Source organism: Typopeltis vanoorti, chromosome 17 (genome assembly GCF_054136105.1).
Source record: "Typopeltis vanoorti isolate ZY-2024b chromosome 17, IOZ_Tvanoo_1.0, whole genome shotgun sequence".
In the NCBI taxonomy this organism is placed as follows: Eukaryota; Metazoa; Arthropoda; class Arachnida; order Uropygi; family Thelyphonidae; genus Typopeltis; species Typopeltis vanoorti.
In genome coordinates, this window is record NC_143565.1 from 108,010,047 (window position 1) to 108,033,686 (window position 23,640).

Consider the following 23,640-nt stretch of genomic DNA (forward strand, 5'->3'; position numbering starts at 1 on the left):
TCAATTTATAAACGACATTCCAAAAGAAAAAAAAAAAAAAGCTTCTGTGATTGAATAATAATTCGTTTGCTAAACATTTGATAAATCAGAGAATATTTTTTCCCCTCTCACAGTTTCTTTCTAAGCAGGTTTCAATCATATTTTGTGGACATGAAAATATATTATTTTAAAACACCATTAATATTCTCTCGTAAACCTTAATAAACCACCATACAAAGGATTAGTTTATTAGAAAGGGAAGCAGATGTACTTAACACCAAGTCTTAATTTATTTTACCTAAAAAAAAAAAAAAAACTTCATTTGGAACATCTGAAATTTACTCATTTGAATCATCTCTGCCGTCAGGTAGTTGTCGGCGTTGCTTGCATCCTAATCTCATGTTCTTCCTCAACCCGAGCAATTAACTCAAAGTAGGGAAAGAATATCGGGATAGCTTTATTTTGCAGTGGTACGCGCCACAGAAATGACAAGATGTTTGATAAATGCTTGCTCGGAAACGAAGTGTGGACTCTTCCATTAATTCTGAACCTCAGAAGCAGTTTTATTCACAACAGGTGCCCCTCCCCTCCTCTCCCCAAATAATAACTCGCATTATCAAGTATAATGCATTATAGTTTCCACAGATATATACAGTGCCACGATAAAAGAATAAAATAATATTCCTTTCCGGTGCGTCCGTGGCTAATCTATTCAGACTGTCACTATTGGAGATCATTCATCATCACAAAGGCACACAATACGGAGCATTGCATGGCAAAACTTATATTACTATCGCTGAGGCTATAAATCTTTTTTTTTTTACCTCTTGAATCACACCTGCACGGCTGCCTCTGTGTTGATCATTACCGTTTCCCTATATTTCGCTTTAAATTAATACAGGAAATCTTTTCACATTCTTTCAGCAACCTGGAGCTTCCCCTATGTATGAAGGAGATGATTTGGTATTTTCTGGAAGAGGTTCTGGATGCTGGGATGACGAAGATGACTGCGGAATAATGGAATTTGGATCAGGTGAAATATTTATTGCCTTTTTCTTGCATGGAACTACATTTTTAAATGTATTTTTCAGTTCAAAGGGTTTCCACGGTTATGTATTTTAAAGACTACGTTAAAAAAAAAGCAGAATTTGCAAGTTAACCCAATGTATTGTTCATATTTATGAATTAATCTTGTCATTCAAATAACAATTTAAAGATGCTAGTTATATTACCATCAATGATTTATGTCAACCATGGAAATTAATCTTCTAGAATTGAAGAAAGAGGGAGAATAAAAATTGCTGAAGTGTATATTAGATGATGAATTATATGGTTGATTGTTTTGGATTTAAGTCCGAAGAAGCGTATTAACGTCTGGAAAATGCGTGTTTTTTTTTTTGGCCGGTTTGCTTATTTTGCGTAATGAAAAACCCTAGGCTCCAGAAGGGAACAAACCCTGTCACCACAGTCGTCGGAGGCTAGCTAACTCATCTTCAGCTGAAAAGCCCTGATAAAATTTCTTCGCATCCCAGATGCGACTCGAAGCCAGGTCTTTCCAACGAAATCGCTTCATCCATACTGACTGAGCTACAGAGGCTCGAACGAAGTCTATTTTTATTTGGTATAAATACCCGAAAAAAAGAATTAACTCGAATATGCTTGCATCGAGATTAACTCGCTTATCAGATTGAGTCAAGCTACAGTTTCATTTATTTTTTCCTCCATTCAGGTCAAATGTTTCCAAATGTCCTACGTGACTGCACAAAAAAAACTAATTCCGGATATTTGTCTCGTATTTCATACTGATGCGCAACAAATATGTATTAATTTCATATAGAAAATTCATACATTTTTGTATGCATTTTCTTTTCTTCACAACTTTAATCATATCCTCTAGTAGTGCCTGGTTCAGCTAACTGTAGCAAACTCCTCGTGTCTAATTTAATTAAGGTGCAGTTTGTTTTAACAAAGAATCAACCCCCTTGCTATTTTGAAAGCTAAAGCTACAGGAAAAGTGAAGTTGCTCGCTTCTGCTATGATATTCACAGGACTTACTCCAAGCCATGAGAATCATGTGACTCGCTGTCCATTTCATTTTGAAATTAAATAATTGTTTAATTTAAATTAATACGTTAAAATAAGTAAATTAGATACGGAATCTGCAGTTAGCTGAATCAGGCACTACTGTAGGACATAATTAAAGTTGTGAAGAACAGAGTTAGAATAAATATACAAAATTCATTTTTTATTGTAGAAAACACGTAGAATGGCCTTAATCAACGAGTTTGAAATCAATGAATTTATGTAACTTTAAGAAAGAACTGGATAGTTGTTATGACTGGAGGATAGTTAATTATGATTTAAGTATCTAATATGGCGTTGTTGAACATGTTAGTGTATCTATGTATAAATATGTGTGAGAGAAAATTAAAACATAATAAGAAAATAAATATATTTAAAAAAAATGGTAACAGAATGAATGAGAAGAGGATAACCTAAGTGAAAATGCACAAGACAATTTATCCGCTATTTTGTCTTTTTTTTTTTTTTCTCAGCATTGAGGTTAGTCTCAAACTAATTGTGGGAGTTGGTTTCCCTTTTTCCCATCACAAACATGAAACTGAACGTGAAATTGAAACCAAAAGTGTTTCAATAGATGAAACACTTTTGGTTTTAGTTACATGTATAAATATGTATTTTGATATTTCGTGAAGTCGAGCCGTTCTCACCGTATATGGACATATCTTTGGTGGAAGGCAAATGATCATCATCATAATAAATTTCTTGCTACGTGTTATATGGTAGAATATTTGGTGCTGCAAAAATCTGCTTCCAGATGTCTGAAACGCGAACAGCGATCTATTTCGGACTTGAAATTCCAGACCTGAAGCTAATCCTCTACGAGTTGCCTCTGTATGAATATCATTCCTTCCCCCTTCAATGGCTTTAAAAAGGGAGAGGAGATCTTTATAGTACGGTACAGATGTAGAGGATGAAAACTCTCATGGAGGAAAGTTTTAACTTTTTAACGTTAACTTAAAGCTTTTCTCCATAGAACTGCTTCATTTTCCTGACAACTGTTATTTCGATAGTCATTCACCAAGTTGGGGTTGCGAGGGGACAGTTCTGCTTAAGTTAACGAAGCAATGCGAAGACCAAGAACTTAAAATTCAGTTTCTTAAATGGGCTTTAATTTGGGAAAATTGTAACGGTTTTATCTATCCTAACTAAACTTACAATTGGTTAACAATTATGTAAATTTATCCTTTTGGCTGTAAATATTTTAGCATCATTAAAATTCATTTTGTTATTCTGAGGACTTTCTGTGTAAAAGTATCTTTGATGTCCTCATAAATAATGCGTAGAGTGATCTTGCGATCTTTGAATGATGCGTAGAGTGATCTTGCGATCTTGAGTGATCTTTTCAAGATCAGCTCAAGTGATCTTGAAAAGAAAACCCAGAATAAATTCCGGGAATAATTGAAAAAGGCGATAAAATGTGCTACAAAATTCATATCATCTGTGATATTTTATAAATTAACATTGGCTGTATTTTGCGAAATGCAGTTGCATAAAGTTATTGTTACATACGTTATTGTTACATGCCAATAACGAAAATTTCGACTATTTTTATATCAACATTATATCAACAGATAGCAAAAAATTGGAGTCACTTGCAAAAATGAGAATACCATGCAAAATATTTAAGTTATTCACCGAATTTTTTTTTACATTTGAAAGTATGAAAAATTTTAGAATGCTACTTTTATTAGTTTTAATAAGATATTACGTACATCGCGAAGAACGTACATTTTTTATAATGGATACGCAACGTTTGAATGCTAGAGAAGTAATCAGAAACATTCATAGCTCAACGACAGAGTTGTAGAGCTATGAATGCTTGTTAACTTAGAATATTTTGTCGACGTCTGTGTAGCAGTAATTACAATGATTAACAGAGCCCCAAGTAATGCAGGTTTCAATTCCGAGGAGGAGGATTATAGTAACAAAATATGACATACTCCTTCAGAAGGAAATCGTAAGCTGTTAATACATTTCACAGAACCTTTTTTTTCCGGTTAGGAAATTGAGAGGTTACGAAATTTCAAAGGATAAGAGACTGTTCGTCCTAATGGAAAGAAAAACAAAAACATCTCAACAGCAGGTAAAGTTGCACGCACAAAGATATCAATGTTTACCTAAAGCACATTAATTTTAAAACAGTTTTCTGTGACGGCCAACCAGCCAGTCGTTGATTTTCATTTAGTAAGTATCAAAAACGTTCTTGTCCGAAATTTGCATTCTTGGTAAAATCGAAACAATCGTTTCTTTAACTTTTGCAAACTCGTCCCTCAAATTTTGTAGTGCCTCTGGAACTTCACCGGACATTTTTGTCCCTACAAGCAAGTTTAAATCAACGATATCAAAACATTCACCACTTACATGTATCCAATATTGTGGAATAAATCACAGTATGAAACGCGAATTCATTATATTTTATCTATCCCTGGGTCAGATACCGTTACTATACATTAACTTTTAACGCATGGTTGCAAGAAATAAGTTAATTGAGGAATTAACTTTTTTATCTTTTTTATTATATCCAGTAGCTTCGGGCTCAGTCAAGTGAAACAGAGACCGGATATCTACATTATACTATATTTGCTGTGAACTAATTTATAAACATCTTTTAAGTCTCCACTCCTGGTAGTAAAGCTCAATAGGTGGAAGTTTACGAACTGAATCTCATGATTTTCCTGATTTAATCCTTTGTAATATTTAGTTAACCTCCTCTGTATGCCTGCATGTCTTTAAGATTCATTAGAAATTTGAGTGAGAAAAGCTGAAAACCAAATCCAAGACTGGCCTGACAAGAAAATTCTGTAAGGGTAATTCTGTGTTAAATAAGGTCTCAAAACTGTACCCTGATCTGCTTAGACCTGGATGTTAGGAGCATAATATATAGCAGAAACCTCTTCCTTTACACATTACTAATAATAATCGTCAACCAATTACTTATCCGGATTAAAAACGTTAATCTTGGAATAAAAATGGATAACTATTAAAATTTTAAATCTCAGAGCAGAGGCATGTTCTATAAAACCATTAGAAAATGCAATTTTATTTCATCTTTAAAACTTTAAGTATTTTAAAATTGGATCTTGTGTAGTGAAGGATGAACTCTGGTGAAAGTTTCCTGTCTATATTGTGAAATGATAGCAACTAAATTCAATCACATTGTTTTTTTTATTATCACATTTTATTTTATCATATTAATTAAATATTTCTTTCTCTTTCTTATATTCTTATCTTGTTCTTACCAGGGGACGACCTCATAACTCCAGTTTACATTCCACCAACACCAAAGCCGCATCGGACAACTTCCACATCTCCTCGACCAACATACACACCGGCTCGATCTCTTCCTGGAGGCATGGAGGACACTACGTGCGACGACGAAGAGGACTGTGTTGATGGTTCTGGTGCTGGGGAAGTTGTGTTCCCTAAACCTACGGAAGGCACGACGTATCACAAGACAGAAGAAGTAGTTACCCCATCGAGAGCAGCTGACACTCGGACAAGTTCGTCATCTCAGCCTCCCCTGGGTCCCATGGCGACTTCAGGATACGATAGGCCAGTGGAGAGACCTGGTGTGACCCATAGACCGACTCCTATTACCGTGCCACCGCCACTCCGTGGGGTCTCAACAACTCGTTCGCCTCCAGCAATATATGAAGTTCCCATTCCTGAAATGCCTGTAACTGGAAGGGAAAGGCAGAAACCTCATCCAAAATCGAAGAGTTCGGCAGACAACACAGCTCTGGTGATTGGCATAATTGCCGGGGTGCTCATTGCGATCGTTCTCATTGCCTTGGTGGTGTACAAGGTACGCAACAGGACAGCCGGTGCCTACAAAGTAGACGAGGGTAAAAACTTCCACTTTCCGCCCCCGTCGGGCAGTCCTGTCCCATATAGTGCACAACCGCCACACATGAACGGCATCGTAAAATCGGCAGAAAAAATACCAAAACCTCCGAAGAAAAAGGATGTTAAGGACCTCAAAGAGTGGTACGTGTAAATGAACTGTTCTGCCGTTAACCACGGTGGCATTTGTGATCTACCAAAAGAAGAAAAAAAAAAAAGACACTCAGACATCACCCCTTTCTGCCAACCCCCATAAAGACAGTACATACCACCATCCGCACTTGATAAACTGGCACCTTTTCTCTTGTGACTCGACGTTCATGTTGTTGATCTTGTAGATAGTCCGTTGTTCTGGTGAGTCAAACCTCTGAGGCAGAGAACCTGCACTAATTAGAGTGAGCAAATTAGAACACTAGACAGAATTGGATGGGGGTTGCACTGTTATCCCTGCTTCGCCTGGGTTTATTCGTAATAATTCCTCAATATGTATCTTTTAATGATCTCTATCTCTCTACTTCCCATAACCTACCCTCATAACTTCGTTAATATTTTGTAACTGCGCTGTCTTCCTCCGTCATACGAGTTTTACTCACAAGTAGGAGATTTCAACTTGTCTCTGCATTGGCCATTAGTGTGCGCCGTGCAAAAATCAACACTTGCCATTATTGATCTAGTATACTAGTTAACCAACGACTACGTTATATTTTATGACATTCCATTTATTTTTTGCATCCAATTTTCTCTTTGTCCTCCACTTTATGCTGTTAAGAGTAGGTTAGTTTTAGATCCTAAAATTTTTTTTTGTTTTTTCAACCCTACTTTTAAAATGGTAAGATTAAAAGTATGCTATCACGATTATCTTGATTTCCAATAAAATGTTAATTTGATACTCAGGGAAGGCAACTATATTTCAAACTCACAGAATGATCTAGAATAGATACAGCTTTGTAAGAAATGCTGCTGAAAAGAATTCACTAGTCAATTAAATGACATTAAAATGCTTTAAAAAACCTTTATTCTAATGGGAAAAATAAAACGCTCATTGGATAGTTCTTTGATATTCGGAAATCATTAAATACAATAATATCCTCGTGTCTTGTGGACGCAGATAATTCAAATATCCCTTCCTCTTCTACCCCTACTTCCTCACTTCGCTCAAAAACCAGTTACAACTGGGAACAATCTAGGGGCTCTAATTACATGGGCCTTTCGTTTTAATTACTGAGTAGCGCACAGATCCAAATGGATATAGCTGGTGCTAAATACAATATCGGTTTGTGCACCAAACATGCTTCATCTTCTGTTTTCAGATTTTCTGCCAATTCACAATCATTGTGCATCAGAGGAATTATTTTTAAATCAATGAAGCAATCATTTGATCTACACTCATTAAGTACCATTAGCACTGGAAAACAGAATGTGGAGAGCATCGTATACTTATTCATTCGCAATTGCTATTTCCTGCTTACGGATTATTTTTCGTTTCAACAGCTAATGCTGCAAATATCAGGCAACACTATCCTTATAAGTGGTAGATGCCTTATACGTGAAGTGGGATGGAATTCAAGTTAGTAATGCATAATAACAATAAGAAGTTGTGCACTTAATACTTTTGGCAAAGTGTACCGACGTGCTCTGTCAAGTAAGAAGTGATAAAGCAATGAGAAATTGAGTAATTGTCAGTGAAGTAGTTTGTTATATTAACAAAATGCTTAACTTTATGCTAAAGCAATTTTTACATGAATATTTGATAGCATACTATACATGATTTAAATTCGCACTGCAGTTTTCACGGCTTGTCGTCATCATTGTATTAAGTGAATGTGATGAATTCCTCTATGATCTGCACTTTGGTCTAATTATTAGTATATCGATGAGATAAGGAAGACGTCTCATTTTTATTCTATGAATACCATAAATGAATAATTAATCTAACTGTGAAATGTGGCGGTTGCATATCAAGTATGCAAGAAGATCATGTCTTGCATATTTGCATATGCAAAATTGCAAAATTCCTGGATAAGAAGATTGCAGACGACTAAAAGAGAGAGAGAGAAAAAAAAGAGAAAATTACTCAAATTTAAGTCAGTTCAAATGAACAACGAATTAATTAAATGAAGGGAAAATAACCAGAGAACACTCATTTAGTCAATAATCATTCTAATTTAACATTTCAAATAATTCTTAAGTTCATGATCCTCCTCGATTCCCCCCCCCTTCCTTTCTAAGTCGCTTGCGACCCACAGTTTGAAACCCCATGAGTTATGCTCATTGTATGAAGAAGGACTTCAGTAGTTTGGGAAATAATCAAAATCTGAAACTAATAAAAAGTTATTCTTATGTTGTTTGTACCTGTTGACTCTTCTTCAGAATTCGAGGATAATATATTCATCTTTCATTTAAGTTTCAAAAGTACTGTTTTTCGAAAGGTAAAATGCAACAGCATATACCAATTTTAAGACATTATCTCCTGAAATTATAAACAAAACACGTACCTTTGTGATTTCTCACTCCCTTCATGAGAGACAACTGATGAACATGAAAAACATGACGTTTCATGCAGTTACTGTGATTTTTCTTATATTTTAACACATTTTGTCCACTCTTTTTCAAAATGGTATACAATAAATAATTAAATATATAATTAAATATTGAATGTTTAATGTACAAGAATTTTAAGCATTTTTCTCTTTTTACATCCCACTGTCATATGACAAACCACTAAAAATATATTTTATACTATATAATAATTAGTTAATTGTATTTAAATTATAGGCAAAGTATTAAATATTCCAGTACTTAAAATACTGTATACATGTGTCGTCGATTAGAAATAGTAGAAATGTCCTCATAAAAAATCATAATCGGAAAATGAAATACAGACTGAAACCTCTGAATGTATTAAACTAAATAGGCTAATCAAAATTTTAAAAGTTGATTGTTTTCAGAGTTTCCTAAAATGTCCTTTAATTATTTTTTTCTATAATTAACTTGCATAATTGCAAAATTACTTAAGTAAGCAATGCTAACTTTGAATTGTATTTAAAGCCAGGTAGACTGAAATGGACTCCTTATATACATATATATTGATATTATAACTTATATATATGTTTAAAATAATAATATAATGCTTAAAATTTTGTGGTCGTTCAAATGTAGCAAATTTATTAAATTAAAACCTAAGCACGTATTGCATTCCTAGCGAAGATATTAAAAAATGAAAATATACAAGTAGTATTAAGCTTCTGATGGACGGAGTATCACTGCTATTCAAGTAAAACTTACTTGAAACGTATTTGGAATACATAAGATAAAAATTAATGGAATAAAATTAAAAATTGCCGTAAACATTCATCAGTTAAAAACGGTTCTTTTAATTAACAAAAATATAAGAGAAATTCTACTTACTTCTTACAATAGAATAAAGAGTAAATAACAAAATGCTTACTATTCAGTATCGTCTGCAAAATAAGCAGGTACTGGCATACAGTTAAAAGCGACCTCTCTCTATCTCTCTTAATCGCTGATATTAAATTAACGCCTTTATATTATATAATTTTTAATAAAAAAAAATTCTATTTAAAAAATTGCATTTTAGAATTAGCATTTTTGTTCATTTAAGATGCTTGTTTAAATAAATATTTAAAATTTTATTTTATAAAATTTTAAATAAATATTTAAAATTTTATTTTATAAAACTATGTTAAAATATTTAATCAATAGTAGTCATTCATTAGTGGTGGAGTAGTGGAGATGGAGAGTTGTACAATAGGTGTCCTCCCGCGATGAGTCTTCGGACTCCTTGGAGGTGTCACGAATAATAATAATAATAATTATTATTATTACATTCAAATTGGAATGAAACGTCATAATAATTATAATAAATTGAAAATATTTGCAAAGAAATTAATGAAGGTTATTTTTTTTTATCCAGTAATAAACAGTTATCCTCTAATAGGAAAATTATGGATATGACGGAAAGGGTATGTTGCACAGAATACAATTTAATGCTACCGATGTGGCCTGTGCACACTCACCTAATGTTTTTCTACCATGCTTACCATATTTTTTTCGTGTAACCTTTAATATTTCGGAATTATTTCATATTCTATTCACCTAACGATATGAAAACATCTTAGATTAAATATCCAGTTAAGCTGAAATGGAAATGGCATTTATGAATGAAAATATTTTATCGAAAATTAAGTTCTTTCCTTTGGTTTAAATTTAAATTTCCAAAAGAAAGAAAAACTGAGCTGCATTAAATAAAGAATATTTTTGTTCTTAATGATTTCATTGTCCTATTATTTATTATGGTATTTATAATAATTTAAATTATAAACTTTAAACGATCCTAAGTTATAAATTTGAAGGATAATTTCGTGAATAATATGAAAACAATTCAGTTTCACTGATTTATATGATTTAAGTGATTTCGATTATTTTTAAATTTCTTTTCTGATTTATTGAGTCATTTTTATGAACTAAATATACATTGATGTAGAATGCATCTTTGAATCTCACTAAACATGGCGAGAATACTAATAACAATAATAACATTTGTTAGTAATATTCATGGCATTTTGCTTTTAGATATTAGGAATTCTCATTTTTTTCAGTGTTATTTCTGGATGTCATCTGTGTGCAGGGTGGGAAACTTTTTTTTATCAGTGGGAAAAAATAATTAGATCAAAAGTGCAGCTAGATAGAACCAAAAAAATATACATTTTACTTAATATGAAGTAGAGTTTCCACCTAAAAAAGGTTTCTCACCCTTTTCTTAAATGGCATAGTTAAATCATGGTTAACAAAATGAATTACATTTAGATTTTTGTCATTGGATGGCGTCATAGATTTTATAGACCGTAATGTTAAAAAAAAAAAGAGTTTTGAGCTATAGAAAATATTAGTTATTTCATAAATCTGTCCTCAATTAATTAGATGTTTTGGCTAACCAAATTTAATAAGATAAAAAAGGTACTGTACAACAGTTCATTGCAAATTTTTATCAAAAACTGACAGCTTCTCTTTCTACCCTCGTTGTTTCGTCAACGAAGCTTTTATATACGTAAACAGGGTAGATAAACGAAGGTAGAAATATTACATCATCAGATTACTTACAAAGGCAATAAACTTCACTGTTAGATTAGCTGGCTTTTTAACGTCGTAAATAAGACTGCTGTTATACATAATACCAACATTTTTGTTCCCATTCTAGCTTGACTGTTTTTGTCAGCGATTTCAATGTAACAAACCCTTCCTTCCTCACTCTAGTAAATGGTGGTGATTGTTGTAAAAAAAAAAAAAAAAAAAATCCTTTGCTAGGATCACTATCGTATGTTGCCTAATTATACTTCCTCACAATCCCTACTGTGATGTCTAACAAAATACCCTCTAGTATATAAAGATATACTAAGACAGAGCACAATAGGCTGCCATTTTTAGTCGTAGACACTTAGCCACCATAGTATTAGATAGTGTCTCCAAACAGTCACGGTAACCGATATATATATTTTCTTTTGTTTTATGTGTTGTGTGAGGTGTGTGTTTTCAGATAATAATAATTGTTAAGTTTTGAAACTTTTTCCTGGTAAGCATGTACTTTACGTTTGTTATTTGTGATGACACCTGTCGATTCGTTTGTCTCTGCAAGTAATTTTCTACAGCCTTTCTTTTTTCTTTTCTTTTTTATAATTCCAAGCAGTGTATGTTACAAGTGTGAATAAGTTGTAGTCCTGTCATCCAAAATGACTTGCGCTACAAGCTGCTGTGGTGGGTTTACCTAAACAGGATCTAATAAAGGTTCCTACTGAAATTATGAGTTTTTGAGTGAAATTTATTATGGTTAAAAAGTTATTTAAACACACCCAAACTCACATACTACAATATTGCAAAGTCTGTCTTGATCACTCATTCTTTTAACATCAATTGTAATGTTTTATGTGATTTTACCATAAGAATAATTTGGACAAGAAAATTACCAAATGAAAATAAATTCAATTTCAGTTTTACGCTCTATTTAGTGTTCTTTACTTCATCTTTTTTTTTTTTTAAATAGAATTGCATTTACTCACCGATTATCTTCCATATTTTCTCAATACACAAGTTCTTTAACTTAATTAATTAAATTAAGTTAAAGAACTTAATTTAATTCATTTAATTAAATGAATTAATTAAATTCCTCTGCAAGTAATAACTCTTTGCCTTTGGCTAAGGTATACATGAAATAACCTTAATATTTATTATAACTAAAGTTCACAGAGAATATTCCATTTTGCTGGGTAATTGAGGGGTTTTAAAAATATTTCTTTATTTTTATATTATTATTTATGATTAATGAATACAATGCATTTTCGAATATCTCGTATTCTCTTTATAAATGGATGAATATTTTTTTATTCGATGATCAAAAGCGTGATATGTAAAACTTACAGGCGAGAGAGAGAGAGAGAGAGAGAGAGAGAGAGAGAGAGAGAGAGAGAGAGAGAGAGAGAGAGAAATGTTTTATGGATTTTTTTAGACAACTTATCTGAGTTGTTCTTAATTTTTAATTAGTTCATAGCTGAATTTGAACACTCCACTGTGTATTCAAATAATCGCAGCCTGTGCTGGAATATAATTTTCTATGTCTTTGATTAAACTCGATTACAGATTAGAAGGTTTTTTTTCTTTTATTTTCTTTTCCAAGCCGTGTTTATATGTCATTTCATGCACTTGAATGCAAGAAATGACGACACAGATTACGAGTATAGTGCTGCCACCTAATCTATCAAAATTACGTTTCGATCTCCATAAAATCCATTGTTCCTATTGCCCGAAATGAGAGTGATAATGATGGTGATAAAATTGTCCAGATATCATTTTCGTTTTCTTCCGGAGAATGCTATTGTCTTAATGACGCTGAAGAGAGTTTATCGTTTCTTAGTCAATGTATTTTCCATCCACTTTGTTTTATGGGAGAAAAGTACACTTCTTGGAAAGAAATCACGGACATCCCCATAGGCAAGGTGTATCGTGTCATGTAACTAGTCACGTGTTTGTAACCAGTATAAATTGAAGGAATATGATGTTCCCAAGTCAGTGGAACTGTTTCCGACTGAAATGACTAAGAAAAGGGAACTCACAGAGTTTGAAATAGGTGTTGCGATAGGATGCCATGTTGCAGGCCTATCTGTTCAGCAACTTGTTGATAAATTGAGCCATCCCAGGTCAATAACCAATGATACCATCTGAGATGGAAGCGCAAGGAGTCAACTGAAAATGCTACCCGCAGTGGACGACCCATCACAATCATCGAACGTGACCGTAGGGTGCTACGAAGGATAATATGTAAAAACCGCCATTCGTCTGCAGACACATTGAAAGTGGAGTTTACCAACAGGAACACGAATCTGCACAAAAACATTCAGAACCTAGGCTCACAACATGCGTTTCCTTGGTAAGACTGCAATATGCAAGTCCTCACATTACCCAAACCAACATGCAGTGTTCTCGTCAGTGATGAAAACAGCGTGTACAGTGGGGCGAATAAGCTTGAAAGCTATGGGGTAACGAATCACGCTACACCCTCTATTGAGTAGATGATGTAGGTGACGTCTCATGCTAGAGTGAGTAACTCCAACGATGAAATTCGGAGGGAGGGGTGCGATGGTATGGTCCTGTTTTTCCCTGGTTTGGTCTCTGATTTCTATTTGTGGGTCCATGAACACTGAACTCCAAGAGGCATCTGGACAATCTTCAGATGCCAGCAACTTCCTACTTTGTGGCGTTTCTACGGAATTGACCATTGTCTCTTTAAGCAAGACAATGTATCAAGTCATACGGCAACTGCTGTAACTGCGTTGTTTGTGGATATGAAAGTTACCACACTTGATTACCCCCCACAGAGCCCTGATCTCAACCCTATTGAACGTCTGTGGCATGAACTGGAGCGTCGGGTGATGTCAAAGGATGCTCGTCCCACAACATTCCAGGACTTCATTACATGCCTACGGAAAGAATGGTCCAAAATTCCCATTGATCGTTATCATACTTGTGGAAAGTCCTACTGGAAAGTATGACCAGTATTACAGCTGTAGTCATCGCAACAAAAGGAGGCCCTACATCTTATTAAGGTGGGCACCATGTCTGTTTGTTCCTCATAATATGGTGGCATTGTCTTCTTTCCGATCAGTGTATATTGGCTGAACAAGAGTCGTATTTAAGTAATATTGAAACACTAAAATAATGCTATTATTCATCTTATGATTACTAAAAATTGAAATGGTATATTATTATTATTATTATTATTAACTGATGTGTCATTAAAATGTATTTCGACGAATTATGCTTTAATACCCTGCCCTATGTAGCTCAGTGGATGTGGCGTTCGCATACTACAGCTCTTGACTGCATGAAGGAAGACTTTTGTTTCGAATCTAGTCATGGACTAGAGGAAATTTTTCTAAGCATCTTTTCGACAGGTTCCCGAGTTGGTGGATCTCTGGTACGGGCAAGCGGGTTTTTTCTTCCGGAAACTCTGGTTTTTCGTCCAGTAAAACTCAAGAAAATCGACCGTAGAACCCACATTATTTCAGACAGAAAATACATTGTGGTAGGGTTAGGGACCAAGACATGGCGGCACTTGTTGAGCCGTCTCTCTTCACTGCGTGCTTCCTAATTAGTGACAGCCTTGGGCCAGCTATCTCTGATTGGGTACCAGTGGAGATTGAACTGCCCACTCAGTCTCCAAACGTTAGATAGGGCTAAACTGCCTCGCCTGCTCCCAATACTGGATTAAAAAAGGCATTAGCTGATTTTTTAAAAAGGCTTTAATGTAATGTATAAAAATAATGAGAAAATTTTCAATAGACTCCATTTTTATAAGAGAAGATAAAATCGTAATTTAAAGTCTTCGGATCACTTATATAAACACGTAAAAATGCTTAAGTATTTCTTGGCACCAAACCTTGGACGTGCTTAAATATTTACTATCAATTAATTATATGAATGCAACAGTTTTGCTTGTGCATTCATATAGTAAATAAAAAATAATATTTCTGTGTATTTTACTGTAAAATGCAAAACTTGAATTTCACAATAGGGATCCACTCAATGATTTAGAAGTCAATACATTATAAAAGAGGGAAAGGGATTTATTTTTAAAGTAAAATAGAATAAATTAAGAAATAACTGGATAAAATGATTATATTAGCTATTTGAAAATAACTGAAAGATCGTTAGAGGTTCGATTCTAGTCGTCGACTAGAGGAACTTTTTAATGCCTTCGACTAATTTGGGAACTTTGACCTGTTCCCAAATTAGTCGATCTTTGGTATGGGCAAGTGAGTGCAGTAGTTTGTCGTTTGCTCTCTCTCCTTCTCTCACTCAAAGGATGGAGCCAAGCTAAGTATTGCCTTTATGGCTAAAGGAGCTCTGATCACTCCCATTAGGAGTATAAAAGATATTATAGAATTTGTTTATTATTTTACAATAAAATAGTGTCACACAGTGGCCCATACTATCATTAATCAATTAAGAGGATTAATCAATCCTCGGATTTTAAGTACTACATCGCACAGAAATCGCTTGTAGAACCACACTATTTCAGACAATAATATACCAAGGTTGTGACTGTGCTCGCATTTGCGAAATCACCAAATTGATGTTGCCCATGATTTCAACTATCAGTAACAACTAGTGACTGAGATCCATCACCCCACTGATTTCCAAAGTCAGGTATATACTATTCCACCGGTTTTCTTTGGGAATAATATGCACTGGTTGATTTAATTATGTTATCAGTGTATTCAATATTCAATTAAATCATATACAATAGAATAAGAAATATTAGCAATTTAATAAGTTTTTGCCGATATCCTTCTAATATTGAAGAATGGATGTGATCCTGGAGAAAGAGAGAGAGAGAGAGAGAGAGAGAGAGAAAGCCACACACAGGAGTCTTCCAAATAGTGTACGTTGGGTGAAAATCATACTTCTTCAAGAGTTTACTGTCGATACCATTTCAGCCACATCCTATTCCTTAGTGAAAGAAAATATAATAATTGTAAAACAGACATGTTTCAAGGTTACTTATGCTTGCACACACACAGTTCATGAAGCATAAGTAACCTTGAAACATGTCTAGTCTTGTTTTGTCCTTCATCTCTCCGATACAGATTATCGACCACACAATGGACCAGCCTTTTACAAATTTGCAGTTTCGGCAAATTCGTAAATGGCTGGTCTATTGTGTGCCAGAAGGTTCATGTTGACTGTCTTTTGATAGAACAGAGATGTCATTTATTTGGAATGTATAGTGAAAGAAGGACAATAAAATCACAATATTATATAAGAACTTTGAAAAAGTGACACTGGTGACAAAAACCTAAGGAACTGGCTTGGAGAGCAGTGTAAAACATTAAGGTTAATCATGTTCACGCAGATGAATTAATTGCGCACGAGTGCATTTATTTTAACCGCTTTAGTTATTCACTTTAATTCCGGTCTTAAATCCTATAACCGGAACCTGGTTTCAAACCCGAAGAGAGAGAGAGAGAGAGAGAGAGAGAGAGAGAGAGAGAGAGAGAGAGAGAGAGATTAAGTTCAGCAGTAGTGCATGTGAAAGAAACAGAGACTTTGCATTTTTATTTATTTTTTTATGAGGTCCCGTTTCAGTTGGGAGCACAATGGGGACATTCATTTCGGGACACTCTTCGTGTTCTAACAGACAAATATAAGAAATTGCCAGTTTGGGAAGATTATCGTTGATCAGAACCCAATCATGAAATATTAATTATATTTGTATATTACTTGTGTTCTTCTGGTCGGTTTGGCTGTTTTGCAGGATGAAAAATCCTCGAGTGGACAAACTTACTTTAACATGAGACCAGCTAACTTACCTTCAATTACAAAAAACTTTCATAAAGACTTTCTTATCATTGCTGGAATCTGAAAACAGCTCTTTCCAAGCAACAAGTATCATCGATACCAATCGAACGACTCCACTTTTCGGCTGTTCACCACACAATGATGATGATGAGGAGGAGGTGAAGGATCATAATCACGAACGTATTCTAATACAAAATTAAATTGATAGACTTGCGTATTATAGATATTATCTAAAGCTATGTATAGGAAAATATATCGTATCGAATTACAAGCAATTCTGTTCTCTTTTCTCATTGAAAGAAAAATGCATCAAATAGGTTTTCATCGAATTAAAAACAGGGTCAGCCAGGTGATTTATGTCACCGCTCTTCAACATGCAGGCTTGAATTCCACTGCGTTGTGAATGTCATTAGGTGGCGGCGAATTTCGGCAGTTGGTTTAATATCTCTCCCTTCTGATTGGAGTCCTTAAGTGGCTTGCTAAAAGTTCCACATTTTTGGTCTCAAAAGCAGAATATCTGAAGTATTTGATCCTAAACCTATCAAAGGTGTCAATGTTTTATAATATATTTTATACTTTTACAGTATAAAATATATATTTTATATAATATATAATATATTATTATATTATTACCACATATATTATTCCAATGGAAATGTATACTCCACTAACGATACCATTCCCCACTAAAGATATTACAAATACAAATAATGATATATTTATAGAATTAAAAAAAAAGTACAACAAATTTTAAATGTTGTAAAATGTACAGAAATCGAATGAATTCGCAAAATCGTCTTGACATTGCCTAATTACACGGAATTACTTATAAAAAAGAAAGAAAATATTTACAACTAAAACATTTAGTATAAATCCGCTAACACGTTTCATTTCGCATACGAAGTGAGCGAAGCCATTTTAGCTCTATCTAACTTTTAGATACCAAGGAACAGTCAATCTCCACTGTAGCCAAAAGAGATAGGTGTGGCAAGACGATCACTAATTTTAAATGACATCCAGTGAATAGAGGCAGACAAGTGTTGCCATCGTATGGTCCCTAACCCTAACGCATTATATTATTGTATGAGATAGTGTGGGTTTTACGGTCAATTTTTTTGAGTTTATGGAAGAGAAATCCGTTGGACCAGCCAGAGATCGACTAATTCGAGAACCGGTCGAAGTTACAAAGTGTTCCTTTAGTAGGTGACTAGAATCAAATTCAGAACGTCTTTCTGTGGACGATCTAGCGCTATGGATGCAAAAATCACTGCCACTTTAGTCTTTACAAGAGTAGACTAAACACAGGTAATATTAAATATATACTAAATGTTTAATATCAGTTCCAGTTTTTTTTTTTTTTTTTTTTTGAATATGAGAGTTTCTAACTTTCTCTATGATATTAATCCATTTAGTTTCAGAAATAATACTTTTTTTAATTCAACGTGAGAAATAATTTTATTAACTCCCTACCCCCAATATAGTCGTCATTCAAAGTAATTTAAGAACTTTCGTCATTAACAACTAGAACAGTAAGAACTCTTAAAAGGATATGAAACATGAATGAGGGGGGGGGGGGGGGGTGAAACAGAAACAAATACGACATAATTTTCAAGATTAGCTGACAAAATTATATATCGAGCATCAAAACATTATAGTAGTAAGCAAGGTTAGCTTTATCTTGCAGTGCTGTCATCTGGGTGAGGCAGAGGTGGAAGCACAGATAGACAGAAATTGCACCCAAGAGATTTTTCAAAGGTACCGGAAGGCACGACTTCCATTGGCACAGACGACAATTTTTCTACATTTAACCCTTTCAGAGTCTGACTTATCTCTGTTCATGATTTTCTGACAAGTGTTGCGGCTATGTGAATGAAGCTGGAGCTGCAATTTTCGCCTCAAATTATTTATGATAAGTAGTTTTATTATTCCTTGAATCGTCTTAGAAAACCGTGACTTATCATAAATAACTTGAGACGAAAATTGCAACTCTAGCTTCAGATAAAATAATGTCCCACTAAAGAACTAACACATACAATTCGATAACAACCAAATTATGCTATCTGCATCTCAAAGTCATAACTTATTTCTCTTTTTTCAAGAGTAGCTATTAATGTCTTACATAATCTGGTAAACAAATGCCACAAACTGGCCACATAACCGCTTTCATCTGATTTCAACCAATACCGTAAAACGTTCTACATTCTAAACATGTATTGGATACTCAAAACTAATTAAAAAGATAGTCACCACTTATGCATCAGCTGAAACATATTTGAAGTTTGAATGTCATAAACTTAAAAGGAAATTTTAAAGTAACAAGTTTCAGTAGAATATTATTTCAATATTCCCGATCCCTTTTTAAGTGGAATTGGTGCCGCTTCTGTCACGTACGCACAGTAAAATTTGCATAATCCTTTTTACCTGCGTTTACTGCAAATATTTGACTGCTTTCGGCTCCGTCAGCGCCAAAATTTTCCATATCGGTGACTTTTGGTACTAAATCATTTTTTCGCGGAATTTATCTCCCGATGCCTTCAAAAGTCTCAATATAAAATTTGGTCTCATTCCATTTATTGGTTTTGGCTACAGATGCCTCCAAAGAGGGAAAGTTATTTTATGGCCACCCTGTAGCATGTTTAATTTCTGGAGTAAGGATGCCAGTTCTTTTTTGCAGCGTGATTTGGACGACAATATCACACTTCTTAAAGCAAATAAAAGAAAAGGAACGTATTTTTCGTTTTGGTTATTTTGTACACAAAGAAAATGAGTTAACTTTTGCTGGTGACAAACGAATAAAAAAAATAATAATAAAATAAAAATAATAAAATAAATAAATAAAATATCTCTGTTGATACCAAGAAATGTCAAAGATCGTCTTCATCGTGAATATCAGTTATTCTTAGAATTACCAGGACTCCGAAAGAGGATAAAAACGAGAAGTGTCTCTTCATCCGTAGTTAATAATACGGATTTTCTGGCACAGAATCTGTTTGCGTACATAGGCTACTAATTCATATGTCACGAAGTGCAAAAGACTTTATAGATTTTATATAAAACCAAAAATATAATACCTGATGTAGTGTATCTCATTCAAAGCCGTCGCCAGATTAGATCGCGAGGTAAAAAATGAGATATCGCCTCTGATGGATTATAAGACAAAAATATAAGAAACTGGCCAATTACTATTTGCTTTTATTACAAGAGAAACATTAATGCAAAACAATTACATAATAATATTAATTAAATGTTTGCTCTACAGGGATATCCCACAATAAAATTGTTTATAAGATCTTCTAAATTTAAATTATATGCTATGTCCGCCTTTATCGATAGAGTTGCTAGACCAACCACTCTTTCTTGGATCATTGCTATTTGCAAATTATTTTTCATCAGTTTAAGCTTGGAAAAACTTCTTTCCGTACTTGCTATGCTAGCAGGAATTGTTAGCGTAGCAACGCGCCTACCGAATATGGCTGAACGAGCGCCCTTATTAAGCCGCGCCGTGAAGCAGGCTGCCTCTATGCTACACTGTGTCGACGGTACTAATCTCATTTCTAGATGCTATTGATTGATTTATTAACGTGATGAAATTGGTAAAACTGTGTTCTTATTGCAAGATCTTTTCCTGCTTAACACAGTCAGAATCTCACAAGAAACAGATTTTCTCAACACTATTTTATCCTTAGATCCTAATAAATATACTTCAATAATACTAATTATATGAAGAGCCAAAGGCTTCAATTCGGCGACATGAACTTATTTAAGTTAAGGGATATTGAATCCCGTATTGTTTCTTAGCCGAATAAGAAACTCAAAGAGTTTCATGCCGAATATAGAAACTATATAAAGTTCGGTGATTCCAAGCGTAAACAAATACCTGGATAGTGCAGCACCTGACCCATTTGGATCAGGTACTCTTTTTTCTCCGCCCTTGCTATGTGGCAACTCATAGCAAGGGCGGAGAAAAGGTGGTTTCTTAGCCGAATAAGAAACTCTTTGAGTTTCTTATTCGGCTAAGAAACAATATGGGATGTAATATCCCTTAACTTAAATAACTTCAATAATACCTTTTTTTTTCTATATGCCAAAGCTCCTGGCTATGGGATAAATGGATTACAGGACTCGGTATTATCCAGTGAGCAATTTGGTCATAAAACTGTAAAATAACTGGAAGTAGAAATACAGAAAAGAAGTAGACTATATCTGAAACTAAAATTTTGTACCTAGTACCTAGTAGTTCGAAGGTGACAAAAACAATGTATCAAATTTTGAAAAAAGGAAAAGAAAATAAAGCGAAAAAAATCTGAAATAAATGAACAGCAGTTAATGCATCAAAAATGATTTATTGTCAGAAATAAAGTATACATTGACATCAAATTTGAACTTCAAAGACAAACTGAAAATAAATCTTTGTTGAACAAAGACACAGAAATAACACCCATTGCAATTGTAGACATATTATTATTATTTTTTTTTTCTTGTATGTATTATTATTTTTTTTCTTGAAAGCCAAGAAATATGCTTCACCGAACACCTAATGATAATTGGCGACATAAACATAAATATTGCAAATGAAAACCAGAACAACACTGTACACTACCTAGACACACTATCCATGTATAATCTAATACCAACAATAACATCATGTACTAGAGAAGAAATATTCGTAAATACTATCACTGCCTCCTGTCTAGATCATATAAACGTCCGAGCACCACCAAATAGTTACACTGCATCAGGCATAAAGTGCAAAGTAGCAGACCATTACTTCACCGCTCTAAACCTGCACACCAAGACAATATCTGTGCAATGTCCCACAGAAGAAAAGCGACAAAAAAACGATAATAGACGAAGAAATAGTCAACCACGAAATAAGAAAAACAGACTGGGAACACCTGGCATCAGATTCAGCAGATATCTTAAACAACAACATTAAACTCACACTGGAGGAAATATATAAGAAAGCTACAAAGAAATTCCGAATTCGTTCAAAAACGACACAAAACTTAATCCTAGAAATACACTGAAAGGACGCTTTATGGAAAGAATTAAAGCGATATCCAAATAACACAGCTTTAAAAACTGAATATAAGATAGCAAGGAATCGCTTTACAGCACAAATCAGAAATGCAAAAAGAGCTACTACAGAGACAAACTAACCTCCGCACAAAACAACATGAAACAAACCTGGCATCTGATCAATGAGATGCTAGATTTTGTTCCCAACACCACCGCCTCCGAAACTATAAAACACAGCTTCATGAAAGACGCAAAACCTATCCAACAACTAGCAAATGACTTTAACCAATACTTTGCAGACTCCATCCAAGAACTGCACAGAAATATTCCCCAAATCACAAAACGAGACCCTCCACTTGGACCACCATCAAAACAGACATTATGGTTCCCAACCATAAAAGAAGCAGAACTTCTCTCAGCAATACATCAAATCAAACCAAACAAAGGCCCATGAATAGATGGTATCAGACCTAAAGATATAAAGCAACATGCAACTAGTTTAAGTCCTATCCTACTAAAACTAATAAATAAAATATTTTAAACAGGAAAGATATCAAGTATGCTGAAGACCGCCATAATCACACCCATATACAAACCAGGAAAAAGAAATTTAATCAGCAATTACAGACCCATAGCAAGATTACCAATTATCAATCAAATTATGGAGCCGATCATACTGAAGAAACTCACAGCATACACTGAGATCTTTCATATTATCCCCAAAACACAATATGGTTTTCAGAAAAATAAGGGAACAACGTCTCTCATGGAAGACTTTACAGACGTAATTAATACCGCCTTAGACAAAAACAAAACTGCCATGGTAGTCTTTATAGATCTAACTAAAGTATTCGATACACTTACACATCAAACTTTGTTAGAAAAGCTGAGGCATGTTGGAATAGACGGGCCTCTTCACAGGCGGTTTACAAACTACCTCCAAAATAGAAAGCATATCACACGTATCAGGTCAAACCGAAGCAGAAAGCTACCAGTAACCTGTGGAGTGCCACAGGGGGGCTGTACTCTCCCCAACTCTATTCAACATTTACACGCACGATATTAATCAGTTACCACTCAAAGGTAAGATATTCCAATTATCTACACGCAGACGATACAGCAATAATATCCATACATAATAACGCAAGCATAGCCAAAACAAATATGCAACATGATATAACTCTGATCATAGACTGGCTCACGAAAAACTCCATACACCTAAACTCAGAAAAGGCAAATATAATGATATTCAGAAATCCACTGACTCGACCAGTTGATAACAAATATATAACCATCCAACATCCACTTTCCAACATAAAAAACACACAGAACAGCAAAACCACTACAATCACTCAGGTTGAAACAATACGATACCTTGAAATTTACTTCGATGCACATATGAACTGGAATAGCCACATAAACCATCTACATAACAAACTCCAAACAATAAGTGGCAAACTCTACAGGTTAAAAGACATAGTTCCCATCCGCCTAAAAACACTAATATACAAAGCACTATGCCAAAATATAAGATACGCTATAACAACGTATGCTTTCTGTGCACCCTACAAATTAAATAGATTAATATCGCTACAGTACAAAATGACAAAATTGATCTTTTGGGAACAAAGAGAAAATCACGACCTTATAAACATTGCAATGTCAGAGCACAAAATACTGACAGCAAAACATTTATGTCACTATGCAGCCTTGCTAAAACATTATTTCGATGCCAACTACAGGACAGTTAGAAATACATACAAGACCTCAGACTAACAATACTAACAAGACCTCAGACTACTAATTATATCACATATAAATACAATAATCACTACGGAAAGGCCACGC

General features: G+C 34.3%; 1 protein-coding gene across 2 annotated transcripts in view; it reads left to right on the forward strand.

Moving 5' to 3' along the window:
- The window catches only part of LOC150097753 (neurexin 1-like), a 353,871-nt gene extending 342,152 nt beyond the window's left edge, over positions 1–11,719 (forward strand). For both annotated transcript variants that reach the window (XM_090407704.1, XM_090407706.1), the window contains exons 17-18: positions 904–1,012; positions 5,304–11,719. In XM_090407704.1, the coding sequence (XP_090263830.1) occupies positions 904–1,012; positions 5,304–6,058 (864 nt within the window). In that variant the 3' untranslated portion in view covers positions 6,059–11,719. The remainder of the gene's footprint in view (positions 1–903; positions 1,013–5,303) is intronic.
- The last annotated feature ends 11,921 nt before the right edge of the window (positions 11,720–23,640 follow it).